The 22,645-nt window shown below is 36.9% G+C and overlaps 1 protein-coding gene across 1 annotated transcript in view; it reads left to right on the forward strand.

Annotated features, from left to right (window-relative positions):
• Nucleotides 1-22,645, forward strand: part of PLEKHH2 (pleckstrin homology, MyTH4 and FERM domain containing H2) — a 123,967-nt gene that overhangs the window by 74,202 nt on the left and 27,120 nt on the right. Inside the window, exons 12-22 of the mRNA XM_044663281.1 lie at nt 1,111-1,247; nt 1,350-1,460; nt 1,615-1,701; nt 3,148-3,306; nt 6,192-6,272; nt 8,355-8,534; nt 9,246-9,354; nt 12,255-12,367; nt 13,294-13,473; nt 18,354-18,451; nt 20,293-20,470. Of these exons, the coding sequence (XP_044519216.1) occupies nt 1,111-1,247; nt 1,350-1,460; nt 1,615-1,701; nt 3,148-3,306; nt 6,192-6,272; nt 8,355-8,534; nt 9,246-9,354; nt 12,255-12,367; nt 13,294-13,473; nt 18,354-18,451; nt 20,293-20,470 (1,433 nt within the window). The remainder of the gene's footprint in view (nt 1-1,110; nt 1,248-1,349; nt 1,461-1,614; nt 1,702-3,147; nt 3,307-6,191; nt 6,273-8,354; nt 8,535-9,245; nt 9,355-12,254; nt 12,368-13,293; nt 13,474-18,353; nt 18,452-20,292; nt 20,471-22,645) is intronic.

The raw sequence follows: 22,645 nt of genomic DNA on the forward strand, positions 1-22,645 counted from the left end.
TTGGCTCTGACGGTAACTGTATAACCTCAGCCAAGTCCTTTGTCTCTGGAGCTTAATTTTTCTTTTGTAAAGTGCAAAAAATCATTCCCATAATGCCTACCTTAAAGGCAACATACTATAGTGGGAAGAGAGATGACCTCTGAGTTAGGAAGGACCTCAGACACACCTTGGCTTTGTGATCCCAGGCAAGTTATACCTCTATAGATGTAACTATAATTTCCAGGGGCGGCTAAGTGGCACAATGAATAGGACACTGGACCTAAAGTCAGAAAGACTCATCTACCTTAGTTCAAATACAGCCTCAGACTACTTACTAGCTGTGTGACTGTGGGCAAGTCACTTCACCCTGTTTGCCTCAGTTTCTTCATCTGTAAAACAAGCTGGAGATGGAAATGACAAACCACTCCAGGGTCTTTGCCAAGAAAACTTCAAAGAATTGCATACAACTGAAAATGACCCAACAACAAAATAATTTGCAGAATAATTGCTAATCTTTATTTGTACCTGAAGTGAAGAAATCAGGTAGAAACTTGCCTGGCTAACACTACCTTTCTCCTTTTCTTCTGACCCATGTTCTACATGACAAATCAAATGTATGTCTAAAGATTAATCCATGATGACTTAGGGGATAGGACACTAACATCTCTTGGAGATATTTAATAGCCAGGGATCTAGAAGCTAAAGGGACCTTAGAGGCCATCTTATTCAAAACTCTTTATGGGGTAGGTGACTCAGTGGATTGAGAGCTGGACCTCGAGATGAGAAGTCCTGGATTCAAATCTGAACTCAGACACTCGCAGGCTGTATGACCCTGGGAAAGTCACTTAACCCCCATTGTCCAGCCTTTACTGCTCTTCTGCAATATACAGTATTGATTCAAAGATGGAAGGTGAGGGTTTAAAAAAAACAAACCATTTGTTATACAAACGAGGAAAGAGAATCTAGGGGACACCCAGCTTGCCCAAGACCTGTTGAGTGACAGAGGCATAATTTGAACTCAAGACCTCTGTCTCCAAAGCCAATGCATGTTCTTTCCTTTATGCTATTGTCATATGTTGTGATAACATAGTGCCTATAACATGAGTCCACTTTGTTTTATTATTCAATCAGGTGTGTCTTTATCCTCTGTAACTTCTGAAAGTGATTACGCTATTCCTCCTGATGCCTATTCTACGGACACAGAATATTCAGAACCAGAGCAGAAGCTCCCCAAAACTTGTTCCTCTTCTGGTGATAATGGGAAAAATGTAAGCAGTGTAAACTTTCTTTTATTTTAATTGACCTGTTAATTAGGAGGATCCAATAGTTGAGACACTTCTGAAATGTTTCTTTTTTTCCCCCCAAACTAGGAGCCCCTTGAAAAATCTGGCTATTTGTTAAAGATGGGTGGCAAAGTAAAGACCTGGAAACGGAGGTGGTTTGTTCTTAAAGGTGGTGAATTACTTTATTACAAATCTCCAGTGAGTATGAAGCATAAACATTTACTGTGTTATCCTACCAATTGTAACTCAAGCGCCCAATTCTTTTTCATCCATGGAACATAATAATGACTCAACGATTTTTTAATGCATTGCAAATTATCACATTAAATTTGATTTTCTTTCTTTTACACAGAGTGATGTAATTAGAAAACCCCAGGGCCATATCGAACTTAGTATGTCCAGTCATATCGTTAGAGGAGACAACAAACAAACAGTTCAGGTAATTGTCTAAGAATTTTTATAACCTACATAATCAATTCTAAATTATTCATGCAAAAAGAGGAGTGGGAACATGAATTTGTGTTCATTATTTTCTTATGAGAATAAAAGCTCTTTGATGACTTGGGTTGCAATGTAGCCTATTCGCTGTGACTGGGTAAGTCAGGAAGATCCAGGTTCCAATTCAGCCTTTGAGACATCATAGTTGTAAGACTCTGGGAACATCACATAATTTTTCTAAACCTTGGTTTCTTTATCTGCATAATTAGTAGAGTGGACTTAATCTCTAAAATCGCTTTCAACTCTAATTCTAAATCTGGGATCCTATCACTATATGATTTTTATCTTTCAGGTACCTTCATAAATGGGAATTTAGGGGGCAGCTGGATGGCTCAGTGGATTGAGAGCCAGGCCTAGAGATGGGAGGTCCTAGGTTCAAATCTGACCTCAGACACTTCCCAGCTGTGTGACCCCGGGCAAGACACTTGACCCCCATTGCCTACCCCTTACCACTCTTCTGCCTTGGAGACAATACATGTTATTGTCTCCAAGACAGAAGGTAAGGGTTTAAAAAAAATGATGGAGGTATGGAGAATTAAGAATGCATCAATAAGCCAAACAACAAGCATTTATTAAGTACCTACTGGATGCTAGACCTAGACACTGGAGATACAAATACAAAATATGATCATCTTTACCCTTGATGAGCTTCCATTCTACTCCTCAGGAGGCAAAATGTTTGTAGGGATGTAAACTACAACTAAGATTTGATATGGGAACTCCTGAATGTGGAACCTCCCTGTACCAATGTAGGTCATTATCTTCTCTTCAATTTATGATCTTAGAGAGTTGTCATAGGCTGAGAAGTTAACTGAAAAGCTGTGACTTGCCCAGGATCACACAGTCAATATGTATCAGAGTCTCAACTTGACCCCATGTTTTCCCAACTCCAAGGCCAGCACCTTATCCAGTGAAACGCACTGTCTTTCGAAATGTTCACACATCATTATATACAGACTATATTATTTTTTTTTATATTTTATATCTTTATATCCTTATATATTTTAAATCATTATTTTGTGTCATAATAACTTTTAGACAGAAGATCAAGGATTAGGCAAATGGGACTAAGTGACTTGCCCAGGGTCATACTGCTAGGAAGTATGTCTGAGACCAGATCTGTACTCTGGTCCTCCTTACTCCAGGTCTTGCACTCCATCCACTGTGTCACCTAACTACCCTACATATTATATTTTTAAAAGGACACAATGATTAGGGATAGAGGGAGGGAGAACTAACATCTGGATAGAAAAGAAAAGGCCCTTCTTGCATAATACTTTTTGGCCTCAAAGGCAAGGTGTAGATAAATATTTTTGCTTCTGTGTTCAGTGACTGTGTTTAAAGTATGGACATATTTCTCAAGACTTACTTTATTGTCCCATTCTAGTTAACTACTGAAAAACGCACCTATTACCTGACTGCAGATTCTCCCAATATATTAGAGGAATGGATTAAAGTCTTACAGAATGTGCTTCGAGTACAAGCTGCCAATCCTCTTTTCTTACAACCTGATGGAAAACCAACAGTCAAGGGACTGCTTACCAAGGTAGAGTATCCAGATATTGAAGTACTCAGAAATTATCATTATGCAAAAATATGTGTATCGTGCCTTCCATCTATTCATCTCAAGTTTATCCTGTATATAGTTTGTTTGTCCATAGTTCTGCCACTGGACTCTTAAGCAGCTTGAGGGCTGGGGCTAGATTTGCCTGTCTTTGTGTCCTCAGTATATAGCAGAGTGGCAGGTATATTTTGTTGTGTTGTTGCCCTTTATTTATTTTAAACCTTTGCCTTCTATCTTAGAAAGATTTGATTTTTTACTCTTCACACTTTCATATGGTACTGTCAAGAGTAGGATGTGATCCTCAAGCCATATGTTGAAACCCCCCCTACCTTGGTCTGCTATTTGCTTCCCTAAACAACTCTGCCCTTCTCATTTTTGGTCCAGGTCATTCTATTTCTCTTGTCTTCTGCTCCACTTTTCAAGCATTGGTTGTACATGTCTATTCTTTTGTGCATTTTTAATTGGACTAACTCGATATGATTAGCAGGCGACTACCTGCTTGTTAATTACCAAAGTCTGTCCACTCCTACACTATTGCAGTCAAGTTTTTTAAGTGGAAAACTTTTCTCTCAGTTATTTTGGATTTAGTTACTTGCTCAGAGTTTATCTATAAATTATTTGAGCTACTGCTATATAATATTCTAATGAACTGGGGGCGAAGGCTTTTCAAGTTGTCAAAATAACAAATTTATAAAATTAATATAGATGTGGATTTAAAGATAGATGCTGCTAGTTAACTAAATTGGTTCAAGTTATTATCAGCTACACCGGATACATTAAGCCTAGAAAAGAAAGTATTTTTTCTTTTTTTAAACATTTATTAATGTTTATTTTTTAGAAAAGTTAACATGGTTACATAATTCATGCTCTTACTTTCCCCTTCACCCCCTCGAGCTTCCCCCCACCATGGCTGATGGGTATTGAAGAAAGTATTTTTTAAAAAGATATGAAATTATTATTTTAACTATTGAATTATGCAAGGTGAAGAGTTTTAGGATCATCTCTAATCTTTAGGAAAATTCTTCCAAAATTACTATCTGTGCATTGTTTTATATATATCTTCTTATATATCATCTAGTTAATTTAGTATTTTTTTAATAAAATGTTTAAATGACCCCTTTTTTTGGGCATCACTATTGTTAACTCTCCTAATCTCCTACTCCCATCAAATGCTGAAAGATAAAACCTCCATATAACAAATAAACATGATTGGCAAAATACATATACATATATATATATATGATTGGCAAAATACATACATACATACATATACATACACACACACACACACACACACACACACACACACACATATATAGTGGACATGTCCAAAAGGTTTGTCTCTTTTTGTATATTACGTCTTTGGTCAAGATGTAGATAGCATGCCTTATCCTCTGGATACATGTTTGTTCATTGCATTGATAAGGATTTCAAAGATTTTCACAGATGATTTTCTTTACAATGTTGCCACCTTTTGTATAACTTGTTTTCCTGGTTTCTAATTACTTAGAATCTTGTTTTCCTATTTTCTATTTTGTATCTCTCCATTTATACTTTTGCTAAAGAATATCTATCTATCTATCTATCTATCTATCATCTATCTATCTATCTATCCATATCTATATATTTTTTTAACTTTAATGAAGAGGCAGCATGCCCTAGTAGATAGAGCTGTGGACTTGGAAGACTCGGGGTCAAATCCTGCCTCTATCACCCACTAACTTCATGACCTCGGCCAAGTCTCTTAACCTCTCTGAGCCTCAGGTTCCTCACCTGGAAAATGAAGGTAATATTAATAGTGCCTACCTTATAGGATTATTGTGATGCAAGATAATATGTGTAAAGCGCTTTGTAAAATTTAAAGTGCTACATAAATGTGTATTGTTCATTTTAGGGCCGTGGTGGCTATGGTCACCTTACATGCCAGTTTCATTACAGTGCCTTTGTAAAGTGTGTTTCTATGCTGTGATTTACTAAAATCCATTAAAAACCACAAGTGTAAAGCTATAAATACACATTTCCAAACTTAAAACAAACACAAGCCAAACGAGGGATTTCTCCACCCCTAAGCCTTGCTCCAATCCATCAAACTTTTAAGTAGATGATCTATTTGTTTAAAACAGAGGTTTAAATGATGAATGGCTGACTATAGTTATTTGTGGGTTTAAGTGTCTATTTTGCTTTCTTTTATTAACATAAAGTTATTGTAGTGTTGTAATTTCTTTACCTTTCAATGAATTACTCTGTAAATATTCTATATGAGGGCTTTTATGAACATGTCAAATAAAATACATGCTCAATGAACAATACAGAACCTAGTAAAAAAATTTTCCCCCAAGGCATGCATATAAAATAAAGTAATAGTAGTCTTGGATAGCACACGTATAGATTATTTAGAGTGTTCTCTTCCTCATGTTCACAAGAAGGCTTTTTACTATTCTAATAAAAAAAATTGCTATAGATATATATTTTTTAAAACCTCCTTTCCCTCTAAGAAATGATACTAAGTATTTGTTCCAAGACAGAAGACCAGTGAGGGCTAGGCAAAAGCAGTTAAGTGATTTGTCCAGGGTCACGCAGCTAGGAAGTGTCTGAGACTAGATTTGAACCCAAGACCTTCTATCTCCACACCTGACTCTATCCACTGAGCTAAATAGCTGCCCTTACAGGTATTTTAAAAGCAATGTTTGGAAATTAGTATTAAGTGCTTTGGAATACTAATCATAAGACATAAGACATATGCGCCTTGATCAAGCCGACTAATTTTGGATTCCCTATCTATACATTTAAAATTAGAGTAGGGAAGATATGTTTTGATGTAGCAGATTTCTGAGATTAATTTTTAATTCTTTGCACTATAATTACAGGTGAAACATGGCTACTCTAAGAGAGTTTGGTGTACACTTATTGGGAAAACATTATATTATTTTCGTAGTCAAGAAGATAAGGTATGTATTATAAATACTTTTGCAAGAAGCCATATTGAGCCGGGATAGTTGCCAGTTACTGAGGTTGGAATGCAGAATGCAGGGGTGGCATGAGCTGGCATGAGACTAAAAAGTCTTTTGAGAACACCCTATAAATTGAGGCTGATTGCTATTCTCAGGGTCTCAGTCTTGAGAACGGTGGGAGGGTAGGTGTTTCAAAATTGTCTCTTAGCTAAGGTTAACTTATACCTGATAGAATTAGTTTCCTGGGCTCACTGCTCATCCGGTGCTATCAGCATCCATTCCTATACATCATCAATAATATATAACTTTCTAAACACCAACAAGAAGATAAATATTGAAGACCAACTCTGTTCAACCAAGCCAACTTGAACTGAGCTAGAACATCAAGAAACTGAAGTCAGGCCTTAAGACTGACTAAGGCAATTTGCCTGGCAGGTTCAGTGAATCAGCTTTACCTGAAAACTCCTGAAGATTTATTCTAGGCTTAGTTAGTTAAACAAGGTTCTAGGATCCATTCCCAATCCCTCTTTCCTCTGTATTTCAACCCATCCTTTCCCTAACCTTGTGTACCTTCATTAAAGAAGTTAAAAAGAGAGAAGCCTGTACTGACCTGATCTGTGCTGAAGATTCTTAAGGTGTCAGTTAAAACTTCTCCTTTCTATCATCAAGCTCATTCGAGTACTTATTGATTTTTCTAATATCAGGATCAACATCAAAACAAACAAACCGCAGTGAGTTATAACATCTTAATAGTTTGACTTTACTAGTTCTCATTTCATCTAAAGAACTAAGTTCACTAGCACTGACAGTGGGCAAAGAATCTTTTACTTTCTCATTGGTCACTTGTAAGGAAGGAATCAACTGAGCGGTGGGGCCTGTCAGCTGATTTAACACAAATCACACCCGGTTGCAGAGTCACTGACTCTTACTTAAAGCAACCTCATTCACCTGTGTTAAACCACCTAGGTAAGAGGTCTCATAACCTCCTTTACAGTATGTATTTTTAACCAATAGGCTTATTAGAAGCATTTAAGAAATATAACAAAAATTTTTCTTTCACAACATTGTTAATATTTTAATTAATAGTTTAAACTTATTAATTTTAATTAGATTTGTTTAAAGCATAATATAGATTTTCAAGTGGCACACAGAGATCATGATTTTTTTTTACCCTAAGAATGTTTCTAATAATTCATCTTAGCCCAAAAGGAAAAGGTTTCTGGCGTCACCTTTTTATATTTTCCCCAGTATTCAACAATCTCCAAATCATGTTAAAAAAAAGACAGTAATAATAACAGGTAACACATATAGTGCTTACTAATGCTAAGCACATTCCAATTGTTATCTCATTTGATCCTCATAACAACCCTGGGAGGTACGTACTGTTATTATCCCCATTTTAGAGATGAGGGTAGACAGAATTGTATGGAGGATTAAGGTTAGAGGTCTGATATGATCTGATTGGATGGAATCCAATTGGTCTAATATGATCTATTGGAAGGTATAGAGTTATAAGAAATGGAAGAGTTCTAGAATCCTTGCATACTACTATGCAAGATCTCTAAGATGATACATATACCTAATGACCACTTCTGTGTTCTTTCTCAGATTATTCTTTTAGAAGATTCCCAGTATCTTATCACCTATATAAACATGAAATAGCAATTGGTTGCACAGTGGTTAGAATGCCAGGTTGGGGTCAGAAAGATCTGAATTCAAATCCAGCCTCAGACACTAATTAGCTGTTACAGTGGGCAAGTCACTTCCTCCATCTGCCTCAGTTTCCTCAACTATCATAATAGTTGATGAGTATCATAATAGCACTGCCTCTCTGAGTGGTTGTGAGGGTAAGATGAGATAATATTTAGAAAGTTTTAACATAGTGCCTGGCATATAGTAGATGCTTAATAAATACTTGTTTCCCTTCCCTCTTCCCTTTGCCTTCCCTTTTTCAGGAGCTCAAGATATCCTTTACTTTATTAAAGTCAATGAACCTCACATAGACTGTTTTGGCTCTGAAAAATCCAAGCAGGACAATAATTTAGAAAGTGGCTTTTTCACCATTGCTGTTTGTTTTAGTTTCCTCTAGGCCAGATCAAACTCTGGGAGGCTAAAGTTGAAGAAGTTGACAGATCCTGTGATTCTGATGAAGATTATGAGGCTAGTGGTCGCAGTCTATTATCTACACATTATACCATTGTTATCCATCCCAAAGAGCAAGGACCAACCTACCTTCTGATTGGGTCTAAGCATGAAAAGGTAACAAGAACATTTTTTATTAAGTTGATTTAAACAGAGGCTTATTCATAATTAATAACAATTTTTTCAAAACATTCCCAGGGAAATAAGAAAGGGAACATTTGTCATCAATTATTTTCGGCACATTTTTTAGGGGAAAAAAAAACACACTATAAAACTTTTCCCATTTGGATGTAGGCCCACAGCTTTTACTTGATCTGTCATTTTTCAGGCCGAATGCTGAATGTTCCCAGAGGCTGAATTTAGAAGAGAAAGATGGTCAAAACCCCTCACATTGAAACTATTCAGTGGCTATGAAATGTCACTTCTCTCACAAGGCAAAGATTTCCAGAGGGAGAACTAAAGGTTTTTGTCATATCCCTGCTATGTTCAGTGACCTAGTAAAAGTTTTTGTCTACTGTAATTGAAAATGAACTGTTTTCATTTATTTTAGTCTCTTAGAGACAGCTTCCACCCACCAGTCTCTTGATGCACTCCATAATTCAGTTATGCTCTGATAAAAAAAGAATCTGTAGAACATAAAAAAGTTGACACCACTAAGGATTTAGGCACACGGGCAAAATTTGGACTTTGCTTAGCCTAACTGACTCTATGTTAATGAATATAGAAAAGTTTTCCAGCCCCGAATCTTGATTTGTCAGTGTCAGGTTGGATTTTTCTCAAAATATTAAAAAAATTCTGTTGTAGTTATTATGATGATCTATTTTCAAGGACACTTGGCTTTATCATCTAACTGTTGCAGCAGGAAGTACCAATGTAAATGTCGGATCTGAGTTCGAACAGCTGGTTTGCAAACTGCTTAACATAGAAGGGGAACCCAGTGAGTATTGCTTCATTTCCTAATCTTCATTTCCTAAACAGGATTTACCAGTTATCTCAGAAGTAGAAATGCATTCCTAGAGAGTTATAGTCATCTTTGCACAATCTCTTTCTATACCAGAGTTCTAATTAGAGAGCAAAGAAATTCAACAAACATATTTGTGGCTCCGTGGAAATGAAGATTTATTAAATAAATGTTTGTTTAGTGCTTACTATAGATAAGGTATTATGCAGAGTGTTATTGGTCTTAGAAAGAGAAATGAGGCCAATCACCATCCTCAAGGACATGGGAGTCTGGAACATATGTAATTAAATAACTGTAGAACAAAAGAGGATGTGGTAGTTGTATAGGAGAAGCAAGGAAAAAAGTGATTCTTTCTGAGAAGAAGAGGATTAGAGAAGTCATTAGAGCTCCACCTTCAAGAATGGAAGGAGGATTTCAGTTGGTGAAGGTAAAATATATGGTACAGGAGAGGACCATTGTAGGTACAGAGCTTGGCATCTACCACTGCACAGAGGCAGTTTTACAAATGTTTACCTGATATTGACTATATTAGTTTAAAGCAAAAGTCAGCTATGTTTATCAAATAATGACATTATTAGTCCATTAACTTTCCATCCTAACATCAGTGTCTCACTAGTTTCAGAACGATTTATTCTCAATAATAAAACTTTTAAGACTTATGGATTTTAATTGATAACTATTTTTTATAACTTCCCTATAGGGATTACTAAAATCTAATCTTAATATTTTGTTTAGAATAAAATAGAATAAAAATAAAAATAGAATAGAATAGAATAAAAAATAGAATAAAAAAGCTATATGGAATAGTCATTTTGAAGTCACTGATAGTCTGTAGACCTTTATTAATAAGGTCTTTGTTGCCAACTTAGCCAACTTTACCCTCTCTTGGTGACTGACCAGAATTGAAAATGTATACCTGATAAATTCAACAATTAATAAACAAATCAAAATTTATCAAATACCTTGTTGTTGTTTAGTCATTTCAGTCATGTCTGATTCTCTGTGACCTCATTTGAGGTTTTCTTGGCAAAGATACTGCAATAGTTTTGCCATTTCCTTCTCCAGCTCATTTTTCAGATAAGGAAACTGAGGCAAACAGGGTCACATAACTAGTAAGTGTCTGAGGCCAGATTTGAACTCAGGTTTTACTGACACCAAGCCCAGTGCTCTGTCCACTGTTCCACCCAGCTGCCCATCAAATACCTACTATGTATAAAATCATTTTTGTGAACTTACAGATATCATCAGTCCTATTCAATAATGAGGTGAGAGTAATGATTAACAAACAATCTGATGATTATTATCAGCTAGCTGGCACAGTGTATAAAAGGCTAGGCCTGGAGATAGGAAGACCTGAGTTCAAATCTGGCCTCAGACCCTTACTAGCTGTATAACCCTGGGCAAGTCACTTTATTTCTGCCTTATTTTCTTAATGGTAAAATGGAGATAATAGTACCTTCCCTCCCAGAAGCCAGATAGTGAAAGGCTTCAAATACTAAAGAGAGGAGTTTGTATTTCATCCTAGAAGCAATTTAGCCAGTGCTTAACCAGTGGCGTGGCATATTTAGAACTGATTTAGTAATATCAATTTAAAAGCTGAGTAGAGGCTGGATTAGAGAGAGGGGATACTGCAAGTAGGGAGGCCATTAGGAAACCTATTACAATAGTTGATCTGGTTTTAAATAATGCCTCTGCCATTTACTACCACTGTGGCATTGGGCAAGTCATTTGGTCTCGCTGGGCCTCAGTTTTCTCATTTGTAAAGAGTGAGAGTTGATCTAGCTGCCCTTCTAGCTACAAATCTATGATTCTATCATTTCTGTGGTTTGTCATTTCCTTCTACAAATAATTTTGTAGGCTAGGAAACTGAGGTAAACAAGGTTAAGTGACTTTCCCAAGGTCACACATTTAATAAGTATCCAAGGCCAGATTTGAACTTAGAAAGAGGAGTCTTCCTAATTCCAGGTCTCACATTCTATCCACTATGCCATACTTAATAAATGTTTATTGACTTGACTTATTCCAACCTCTTATACTAGGACCCCAGAGCCTTTTAGGCTCATTTTTTTTAAACCCTTACCTTCCATTTTGGAGTCAATTCTGTGTATTGGCTCCAATGCAGAAGACTGGTAAGGGCTAGGCAATGGGGATTAAGTGACTTGCCCAGGGTCACACAACTAGGAAGTATCTGAGGCCAGATTTGAAACCAGAACCTCCCATCTCTAGACCTGGCTCTCAATCTACTGAGCCACCCAACTGCCCCCTAGGCTCATATTATTAAACTGAAAAACCAGAAGAGTTATAATGACAGAGAGTTTAACTCAACAAACATTTTTCAAGCACCTAATATGTCCAAAGCACTATCCTATGCACTGGGTGACTGAGAGCAAATGAAAAAGACTCTGCCTTCAAGAAATTTACAAATCCTTGAAATCTGATGAGTCTTATACCTTCTGCATAAATCCCAGTTACTCCTACTTTATTTATTTTTGGAAAATTCATACCTTCTGTCTTAGAATTGATATTAGATATTAGTTCAAGGCAGAAAAGCGGTAAGGACTCAGCAACTGGAATTAAGTGACTTGCTCAAGGTCACCCAGCTAGAAAGCGTGTGAGGCCAGATTTGAACCCAGGTCCTCCAAGATTCCAGGCCTGGCTCTTTATCCACCAAGTTGCCTAGGTGGTCCTACCCCTGCTTTATAAAAAGATGAAGAAAACCTCAAAAAGTCATTGTTTTCCTATCTCAGATTTTTCTTGATTTTCTACTCCATAGGGTAGGCAAGACTTGCATGAGTTTAACCTCTTTAAAAGCAGGTTTGGTGAAAGGTCAAATGGATGGGTTTGTATTTTAGTTGAGTGTTTTATTCTGTGGTCAGCTTCTCAGATATGGAGACATCCCACTCTGTGTCATAGCAAAGAAGGAATCAGTTCTCCTCTGACAACACTGCCCTCTGAAGCTCTGCAGACTGAAGCTATTAAATTATTTAAGGTAAAATCGTGCCCTCCCTGCCTCCCAGGGTGAGGGTGGTGGGACATAGGAACTGGAAGCTTTGTTCAAACAAACAAAACAATCTAAATTAGAAAAGATACAGCTTTACTAGACATAGGCTATTGTCAGTGAGACCCTTCAAGTTCCCTATAGAGAAATTGTGTCCTGTTCTGGGGACCTGAAAAATGTAGAAAATAGTTCAAGAGATGTGACTTAAAGAATAGAAAAGACCTTTTGGAAAAGGTTAGGAACTGCCCCTGGATAAACCCAAGGATGGTTTTAATAGACATTTAAGGTGTTCCTACACAGACAGTGTTGCTCTTCTCTACTGAGAACCAAGCAAAAGAAATGTCTTAAATTCTAGAATGAAGGATTTACATTAGATATAAGGAATAATTCTATATCAGATATTAAATGCTGAATTGGGTTACCAGAATTTTCCAGAGGGATTTTAACAGAAATGATATTCCTCTTACATGAAAAAAAATGTCCATTTTCACAATACTGTAAAAGATTTTTTTTCCTATGATGGTCTAATATAGTTCTGTCTGAAGGCAGAGAATTGGAAAAGAATTCTCAAAAATTTTCCTATCTCAATTTAATTTACATGAGCACTTTCAGCTATTCTTAAATATAATGAGTCATTTTTTATCATATTTAATGCTTTTAAATTATGAAAATGATATGATAGAAATATTTTTACTCAAAGGTCATAGGATTGAAGTTACAGTGGGTTAAAATGAAGAGGTCTTGAGCAAAGGTACTTAATCACTCCATTGCCTCCTTTTTTCCTTGGAACATAATGGTTATTTTGACCAAAAAAATAGAAATTGGTATTAAGGTCCAAGTCAAATTAATGTTATTCCTGGGAAATGGCATTTAATTCATACTTCAAATAAAAAGTCCTTGCCTTTCTTCGATTACAGACATGCCAGCTCTTTATAAATGCTGCCGTTGACTCGCCTGCCATTGATTACCACATATCTTTGGCCCAGAGTGCTTTGCAGATCTGCCTCACACACCCAGAACTACAGAATGAAATTTGTTGTCAACTCATTAAACAAACAAGACGAAGACAAGTACAGAATCAACCTGGGCCACTGCAGGTGCTTTTGATCCTTTTAGTTTTGTGATTTATGCAAAAGTAATTAGGACTACAAAGCAGCTTTCTTACAAGCACCATTTTTTAACACTATTCAATAAAATGCAAGGGTATGATCAATTTCATTTTTTATGCTACTGATCACTATTTCATCTTTTATCTAAGTCTCTAAGTCCCCTTTGGACTACAGTTCCATAATCTAGTTCCCAGGACACTGATTTGTAAACACTCCCTTTTTTCCTTCATCTCCAGATTACTATTATAGAAAGTTGACTCATCAGTGTGGAAAGATAGACAAAGTGAACCCAAATCCTTGGCTATGGCTGCTGAAAATAACGGCCATTCAACATTTATGACACCCAATAATCAAAATAATAATGTGCCGACAGTGAGAAAGGATTGAAGTTCGAGTAGTATATGTGGAATGAGTAGAGTCCAGTTTATTGGGAAACATGATACATTTGTAAAGTCAAAAGTGTTTAGCCATCTTTCAGTTATGCCCAATTCTTCATAATTCCATTTGAGGTCTTCTTTCTCTTTTTAAAAAAAAAAACAAACCCTTACCTTCTGTCTTAGAATCAATATTTGGTTCTAAGTCAGAAGAACAGTAAGGGTTAGACAATGGTGGCTAAATAACTTGCCCAGGGTCACACAACCAGGAAGTGTCTGAGGCTAGACCTGAACCCAGCATCTCCCATCTCCAGGTCTGACTCTTTCCTCTGAGTCCCCCAGTTGCTCCCTTTTTTTGAGTTTTCTTGGCAGAGATACTGGAATGGTTTGCCATTTCCTTCTCCAGCTCATTTTATAGACGACCGAGACAAATAGGATTGAGTGACTTGCAGAGATTCACACAACTAGTAAGTGACTGGATCTGAACTCATGAGGATGAATTTCCTGACTTCAGGCCCCATTTCCTGACTTCCCCCAAAAGACCTGTCAAAAGACCTGTGTTCAAGCTCCAGCTTTTCTGTTTGAGTGTGACCTTTAGCAATCCCATAGTCTTTCCAGACATTGACCTCAGTTTCCTCTTTTTTTAAGAAAAAGGGTTAAATTATATAATCTCTAAAGGTTTCTACTAACTCTAAGATCCAGTTACCTAAGTAGGTCTAGAGGATTGCTTGACTCAACCTTTACACATAGCATCTCTATTTTAATCCAGCATTCAAAGGCTGTCATTTGCACTTATATTAGATTTTGAGTTTTTGTTTGTTAAAAGACTTTTTAAAAAATCTTCTGAGATTTTTGGCAATTCCTTCTCAGTAAAAAATCCTACAACACCTTATTTTTCTTAGTAGTTATTGATTTATTCAACAATAGGAGGAAAAGCCAACTATTAATAGCAAATAAAAATTATAGCCCAAGATTATTCTGAATTACTTTACCTATAGCCAAAAATGCTATTTAAAAATATTATTAATCATTTAAAAGAAACAAACCCTAGAGATCAACCTTCAATAAAGTTGTCAGTTCTCTGTGGAAAATCTATGGAAGTACATAGAGAAGAAGCTCAAAAAGGTGAGAGTGCAAGAACATATGTGTTGTGCTCTGCCCCCACGGAGGAAATTTCTAAATCAGGGAGAGCGCAGATCTGTTGGAGAGTTTTGGCACTAAAGATTAAAGCCCTCTCATATCTTTGTTTTCTCTTTTCCACATAATTCCAAACGCATAACTTTTACTAGGTCTGATTGTCACATATTGTCTGTGGAAGAAATTTATCCTCTATGAGTTTTAGTCTTCCTTCTGTTTTGTTTTTTTCTTTTAATGAAACTTACTACTAAAATGCTCCTAACTTCCAAGTAGTCTTTTTAGGTCTCGTCTAAAGATGACTTGTTGTACTTTAGTTTTTTAGGAATATTAGCACCTTTCTGGAAGTTTCTCAGAGCAAAGTGCATTATACTGAAGGGCATATGTTGACTTAGCATTTAGATCAGCCTAAGTTTTAAAATATAACTGAGGAATGTATAGTGCATGCGCAGGAAGATGACCTTCCTACTCCACCTGACCATAGTGCTGAAGGTGTTTGGTGCTTTATGATAATGAGGCATCCCCCTTATTGATTGCAGAGCAGGAAGATCTGATGATTCTGTGGAACTTCAATTAATCTATCAACATTTATTAAACACCCACTATGTGCCAGGCACTGTGCTAAGTGAACTTTAAAAAAGGGGGCCCTTGCAACTTACTTTCATCTGAGTTGTCCAAAGGAGGGAAGAATAAGCACACATGCATAGAAAGAGACAGAGACAGAAACAGACAGACAGACAGACAGACAGACAGACAGAGAGAAATCCATTTTATTCAACAGGGAAACAGGTAGGAAAAGGTAGATGAGAGAAAAGTCCCCAACTATTCTGCCTCCTTTGCTTCTTTTGCCTCAATTAAAATCTCATCTTTCACTAGAATTCTTCTTTAACCTCTATGAATTCTAGTCCCTTCCCTCTGTTAATGATTTCCTATTTATCTTGTATGTAGCTTTTTTTTGGTATATATTTGGTAGACTATGGTTAGTCATTTTGCTTATCAGCATTAGATTATACCCTTCTTGAGGATTAGGACTATCTTTTGCCTTTTTGTATTCCCAGATCTTAGCACATGGTCTGACATATAGTAGGCATTTTTAATAAATGTTAATTGATTGATTGAATTCAAGGAAGGATAGACTCAAGGAGGAATTAGCCCTATGCAAAATAAATTCAAAGGTTGTACAAAAGAATTTATAACAGTTCTGTTTGCAGTGGTAAGGAACTGGAAATGGAGAAAGTGCCCATTAATTAAGAAATGGCTGAACAATATATGGTATATAAATATGATGGAATCCCACTGAGCTATAAGAAATAATGAAAGGGCTGTTTCAGAGAAACATGAGAAGAGTTTTATGAACTGAGGCAGAATGAAATGAGCAGAACCAGGAGAACAGTCTATACAGTGACAATATTGTAAAGATAAACAACTCTGAAAGACTTAGGAACTGATTAGTGTAATGACAAGCCTTGATTCCAGAGATCTTGTCATGAAACTGACTGATCACCTCCTCATGGAGAGGTCAAGGACTTAAGGTTCAGAATGAGAATTTTTTAAAGGGCATGTGACCAATGCAGAAATTTGTTTTGAGTAACCATATATGATTGCAAAATGTTTAGTCTATCTTTCTCAGTTGGGGAAGAGAGAAGAAGAGGAAAAAGATATTTTCTTATTAGAAAAAAGAAATTTTTTCATAAATGAAGTGAGTGCCCATAGTTGTCTTCTGTTGACCTTCCAGGTGGCATCACTATAGATCTGGGATTTCTCGTAAGGTGTATGAAGATAATCCCGTTCTCTCTCCCCCCCAATCCTTAACACCACACAATAGTGAGAGCACGGCAGCTAAAGTCTCTTGCCCTGCCAAGGTGAACCTGGTCTTGGATTTTGGACTGGCTCTTTTGAATTTGTTCTTTCTTAATGTTGGGGAAATAAATGTTGATCTTCAGAGTTAAGACAAGACAGAGCTGTGGTGAATGTAAAATGCTTAATCTGTAATTTTGCAAACTGTTTGATATTGGTTATTAGCTTAGTTCAGACTTTTTGTTGTTGTTGCCATTAGGTGCTTATGAGTATTTCATGTTCACAATTTCTTATGTGTGTGGAAAATAGATAACTGTCCCATTCCTGACCCACATTGTACATTGACTATTTTTCTATTATCTCCTTTGGGGTGGACATGAACCACAACCAGATCTTCCTTGTGGCTGTGGGATAGTGGCAGAAAGATCTAAAGAGCTCAGTAAAAGGATTTGATACAACTTAGGGGATTGATTTTTTAAATCCTCTAAATTTTAAGCAGGTTGTAGGACTTCTGGTTAGACATTTTACATTTCAGCTAGGTTCTGTACTATCTCCCTCATGTCTTTTGCCTAACCAGGCCATGTATCATCCAGCTAGAAGTCGTCTCTTCAATAGTCCTTAAATAGTTTGCAAGGGATTCCTCCTAAAGTTTATTCAGCACCGAACTGAAGAACCAAGGTCTCCAAACCTCTCAAATTCACAAGGTGGCCTCTGAGCCTGGACACATCCATATCAGATTAATATTTGTCCACTTAAAATCAGGAAAGGACAAATAAAGAAGAGGTAGTTCAAAACGCAGAGGCAAAGTATTGTCCTTAGAACCCATGTACTCGTGACTGCATGGTAGCCAAGGTGAGAGATTGGGAAGAACTCCTCTTCCCCTCCCACTATCCCCAGGAAACCCCAGTGCTATATGATTCCACCTGGAGGATCAAAACAGGAGAAGCCAGGGACAGAACCATTTATAAAGAGCCATTGAGTCATTTCCCTATCCTGCTCAGCAGCTAAAAATGCCTCATTATCTCAAAGCTGAAGCCTCCTCTGTGCAGTCATGTACATGTATATGGGTAGAAGCAGGATAGGCATCTTTGCCCATGCTCTGTTTAATTTCTTTTTTTTTTTAAACCTTACTTTCCATCCTAGAATCAATACTGGATATTGGTTCTAAGGCAGAAGAGTGGTAAGGGCTAAGCAATGGGGGTTGTGACTTGCCCAGGGTCACACAGCTAGGAAGTGTCTGAAGCCAGATTTGAACCCAGGACCTCCCGTTTCTGCTTCTGACTCAATCCACTGAGCCACCCAGCTGCCCCTGTTTAAATTCATTACATAAAAATTCCTTTGTTATGCTCAGATATGCATTACTGAGTTGAATGAATCCCCATCTGTCCCAGTATGTTATTATAAATGTTTTAGAAAACTGAACTATCTGCTCAAAATGTCCCCGATTTTTGTCTAGTTTTGAGGTTTTGTTGTCACATTCTTAGTATTATCACTATGGCCTGAGCATGAAATTATTTTTCCTTGCAAGATACCTGTAACCATGATGATCTTTCTTCCATCCAGGGTTGGCAGCTCTTAGCTCTCTGTGTTGGACTCTTTCTTCCCCAACATCCATTCCTTTGGCTCCTCAAACTTCACCTGAAGAGGAACGCTGATTCAAAGTATGTATTAACCAACCATATGATGCCCCTTTAAATATCAACCCTTTCCTCTTAGTTTTGAACTTAAGAGATACACAGAATGTGGCTATTCTCTCTTCCTCAAGACAGTTCCTTAAATACTTGGAGAGTTAACAGAAGTCTTTTCTGTAACTAGAATATCCTCGTACCTGAAGTTATCTGACCCTGATTATGCAGGTCTCAAAGTTCACTCTGCATAGGGTGCCATTTTCTCTGCTTGTTCCCAATTTCCTTGTTGCTGGGTAATTTTCTTTAAAAAAAAGTTTTAAGATTTAAGAATCCATTCAATCATCACAAAAATCTCCAGGTAAAAGAACTAGTAAGTTAGGGTGGTATTCTAGGCTTCAAATCAGAATGTGGACCATAATGTGATGTTAGGGAAAAAGAAAAAAAAACTTTTTACAATATGTTGTTATTGTTCAGTCCTTTCATTCGTCTGACCCTTCATTACCCCATTTGGGGTTTTCTTGGCAAAGATACTAGAGTGGATTGCCGTTTCCTTCTCCAGCTTTACAGATGAGGAAACTGAGGTAAACAGGGGTAAGTGACTTGCCCAACATCACACAGGTAGTAAATGTCTGGAGCTGGATTTGAACTCAGGTTTTCCCAATTCCAGGCCTAGTACTTTATGTAGTGAACTATCCAACCGTAGAATGGTAGAGGGGTTGGTGTAATTGTTGTTTTAAAGAGGCACCGGGCTTCTTCCTCACCTACAATCTTCTGGCAAAGGATGAATGACTGCTTATTGGGAATATTGTGGAGGGGAACTTTTTTTTTTCATTCCCAGGTTGGATTCAGTAGCTTTTAAGGTCCACAACCAAATTTGCAACAAGTACAGGTTATACTTCAACTGTGGAATCTATCTGATTCCATGACAGGTAACAATCTGACTAAATTGCACTGATTTGAGGGAGCCCCAGAATAGGTAGGGACCTCAATGTGAAGGAAATAACCCAAGTATTGATCTCATATTACAAATGAGGAAACTGATATCCCGTGAAGAGAAATGACTTTTCTGACACAAAGTTAGGGGCAGAACTGGCCTTTGAACCCAACTCTCTTGATTTCAGATAACTGTATCCTTCCTATTATCCCACACAGATAGCCTTCATGTTGCTTCTCTAAAATAGTGTATTCCCGATACTGTTGTGATTATTTACTTTTTTTATACATATAATGTTATCTATGCAATTTCTTCAAAAACCTAAAGTCATTATTAATTGAAATTAAAAATGAAATAATAGAGATAAAGGAAGCAAGTTTGCCAGAGATTTTCCCACCCCAAACAAATACCTATTTTTTTGGAAGGGGGTGGTAATGATAGAGAGAAGGGATCTACATTTGAGAGGATTGTGTTATTGAAAGTGTTAAAACATAGAGTTTGGGGAATGCTATTTTAGTTTATTAGAATTTGCATTATTCAAAATGAAAAAGTTCATCAAAAAAGCATAGAAAGTTTAAAAATGGCTGAGATGTAAGGAAAGGTTCCTCAATGTTTCATATGTACTTTAAGACCGATGTTTCTCAAAGTGTGGTTCAGGGACCTTTGAGGTTCATAAGACCTTTTTAAGAGGTTCTTGAAGTCAAAACTGTTTTCATACTAATACTAAAATGTTTTCACTTTTTAATTAAGTCTCAATCAATATAAGCCACATAGAAGCCCTTTGAGACTCACTGGTCCAAGGTAATTTTTAAGAGTATAAATGACCTTTGAGACAAAAAAAAGTTTGAGAACTATTAGATGATCTTATTTAAATTTGAACTTAGATCATTTCCTTTTCTTAGATTCTTTTTCTTTTATTTCTTCCCTATATTTGTTACAGGACAGAATTTGGGAAATATGCTATTTACTGCCAGCGATGTGTAGAGAGAGCTCAACAAAATGGAGATAGAGAAGCAAGACCCTCAAGAATGGAAATTCTTTCAACCCTTCTTCGAAATCCTTACCATCATTCATTGCCCTTTAGTATTCCAGTACACTTCATGAATGGAATCTATCAGGTAGTTCTGTTTTAAGATTTCCAAAATCTCTCATGTACCATAATTAGGGCATCATAGAATGAGTGAGTATTCACAAAGGGATGAAGGAAGTGAAGCAACTTAAATACATAAAAACTAGTTGGTTTACTTTACTACCAACTGGCAATAGTGATCACACAAAAGTAAATTTGCTCAAAACATGAGCTATAAGATAGTCCCATCAAAAGTGACATAATAAAAAGCAAAGAGGGCAGAATTAATTTTATCATTAAATTTTTATTATAATCTTAATAATCATGAAAAACAAAGATTTCATTATACAAAAAGAATTTTTAAAATTATATAATATGCTATGAACTTCTTTCTGACCAATTCCATTGTATTCTTTTTTTTTAACCCTTACTTTCTGTCATAATAACAACTCTTAAGACAAAAGGGCAAGGACTAGACAAATGGGATTAAGTGACTTGCCCAGGGCAACACAGCTAAGAAGTGTCTGATATCAGATTTGAAGCCAGATCTTCCCAATTCCAGGCCTGGCACTCTGTTCACTGTGCCACCCAACCACTCCTTGTTGTTCAGTCATGTCCAACTCTTCATCACCCCATATGGGATTTTCTTGGCAAAGATACTGAACTGGCTTCCCATTTCCTTCTCCAGCTCATTTTACACATGAGGAAACTGAGGCAAACAAGGTTAAACAACTTGCCCAGAATCACATAGTAAGTGCCTGAGGATGGATTTGAACTCATTAAGCTGAGTCTTCCTGATTCCAAATCTAGCACTCTATCCATTGTGTTGCCTAGCAGCCCAAGTCCATTGTATTTCTAAGGGGATAAAAATAACTTTTAAACTACATTAAAATCAAATCAATAGTTCTTTGATAAATCCATAGCATATTTCTGAAAATTATTTTCAATTGTTGTTAATGTGATACTTTCCAAATTATATTTCCTTAATCCCTTTCATGAAAACCTATTCTAGGCTGGGGCAGAACCTCACCTTTGACTTAAAACTATACCTTGGCTCTGTGATTCATTAAAAAAAACAACTGAATTGCTGGGCATAATGGCACATCCTTATAATCCCAGTTCCTGGGAAGATTAGTGGATAACTTGTGTATGAGAGTTCTGAGCTATTGTGGGCCAAAGCTGATTGAGTGTCTATCTGTTCAAAGCTTATTGCCAATATAGCAAGCTCCTGGGAGCAAGGGACCAAAAGGCTACTGAAGGAAAGGCAAACCAGCCCAGGTTGATAACAGACCAAGTCAGGGCAAAGCTTTTGTGCCAATCCAGCATTGGGGTCAGGCCAGTGAGTGACTGCTGTATTACTAGATTGGATAAGATAAGGAGGTAGAAGCTCAAAAAGAAAAAGCCAAATATTTTTAATCTGTAAAGTATTTTACAATAAGGGTGAGCATGAGTGTAGACACTGAAAATCATATACTCATAAAAGAGCTTAGTCCCTGAAGATAATAGTCTAGGCCAGTGGTTCCCAAACTTTTTTGGCCTATTGCCCCCTTTCCAGAGAAAATATTACTTAGCCCCCTGGAAATTAATTTTTAAAAATTTTAATAGCAATTAATAGGAAAGATAAATGCACCTGTGGCCATCACTGCCACGCTGGATTGCTGCAGCACCCACCAGGGGGCAGTGGCGCCCACTTTGGGAATCACTGATATAGGCCAATGTTGGTGTGAGAAAGTCATCCTTGAGTAGGAGTAGGGAGGTAAACAAGTAGGAGGGAAGGAGGTACACAAGAAATGATCTTGTTCTCCATTCCCTAATAGGAAAAGGTGGGATGGCAGAAATCTTCCCTTAAAAACCAAGATTTTTTTTTTTCTGTTTATGACTACCCTTTCCAGAATTTTCCTCTTTTTAAACTAACTCCTCCAACCCCACCTGTTACCCTGATGAGTTTGGGGGAGAAGGAAGTATGTTTAATCCTCCTTTGTTTAGTTCAGATAAGAGTGAAGCTCACCTGGGTGTCATCTCCCACATTTATTTCTTTCTATTTATATTCTCTTCTCGAGTTTCCTTCTTGCCTTCTTCCTCTTTTCTACACTCATGTATTCCTTTACCCTCCCTTTTCAAAACTTCCCCTTTTCAACTCTCAAAATAGAATCAATCAATGCCTAAGCCCTCTGTTTTTCTCAGGTAGCTCTTTCATTGTTCTTTAAAGACATTAACATTCTGA

The sequence above is a fragment of the Gracilinanus agilis genome, chromosome 2, assembly GCF_016433145.1.
Source record: "Gracilinanus agilis isolate LMUSP501 chromosome 2, AgileGrace, whole genome shotgun sequence".
NCBI classification, from domain to species: Eukaryota; Metazoa; Chordata; class Mammalia; order Didelphimorphia; family Didelphidae; genus Gracilinanus; species Gracilinanus agilis.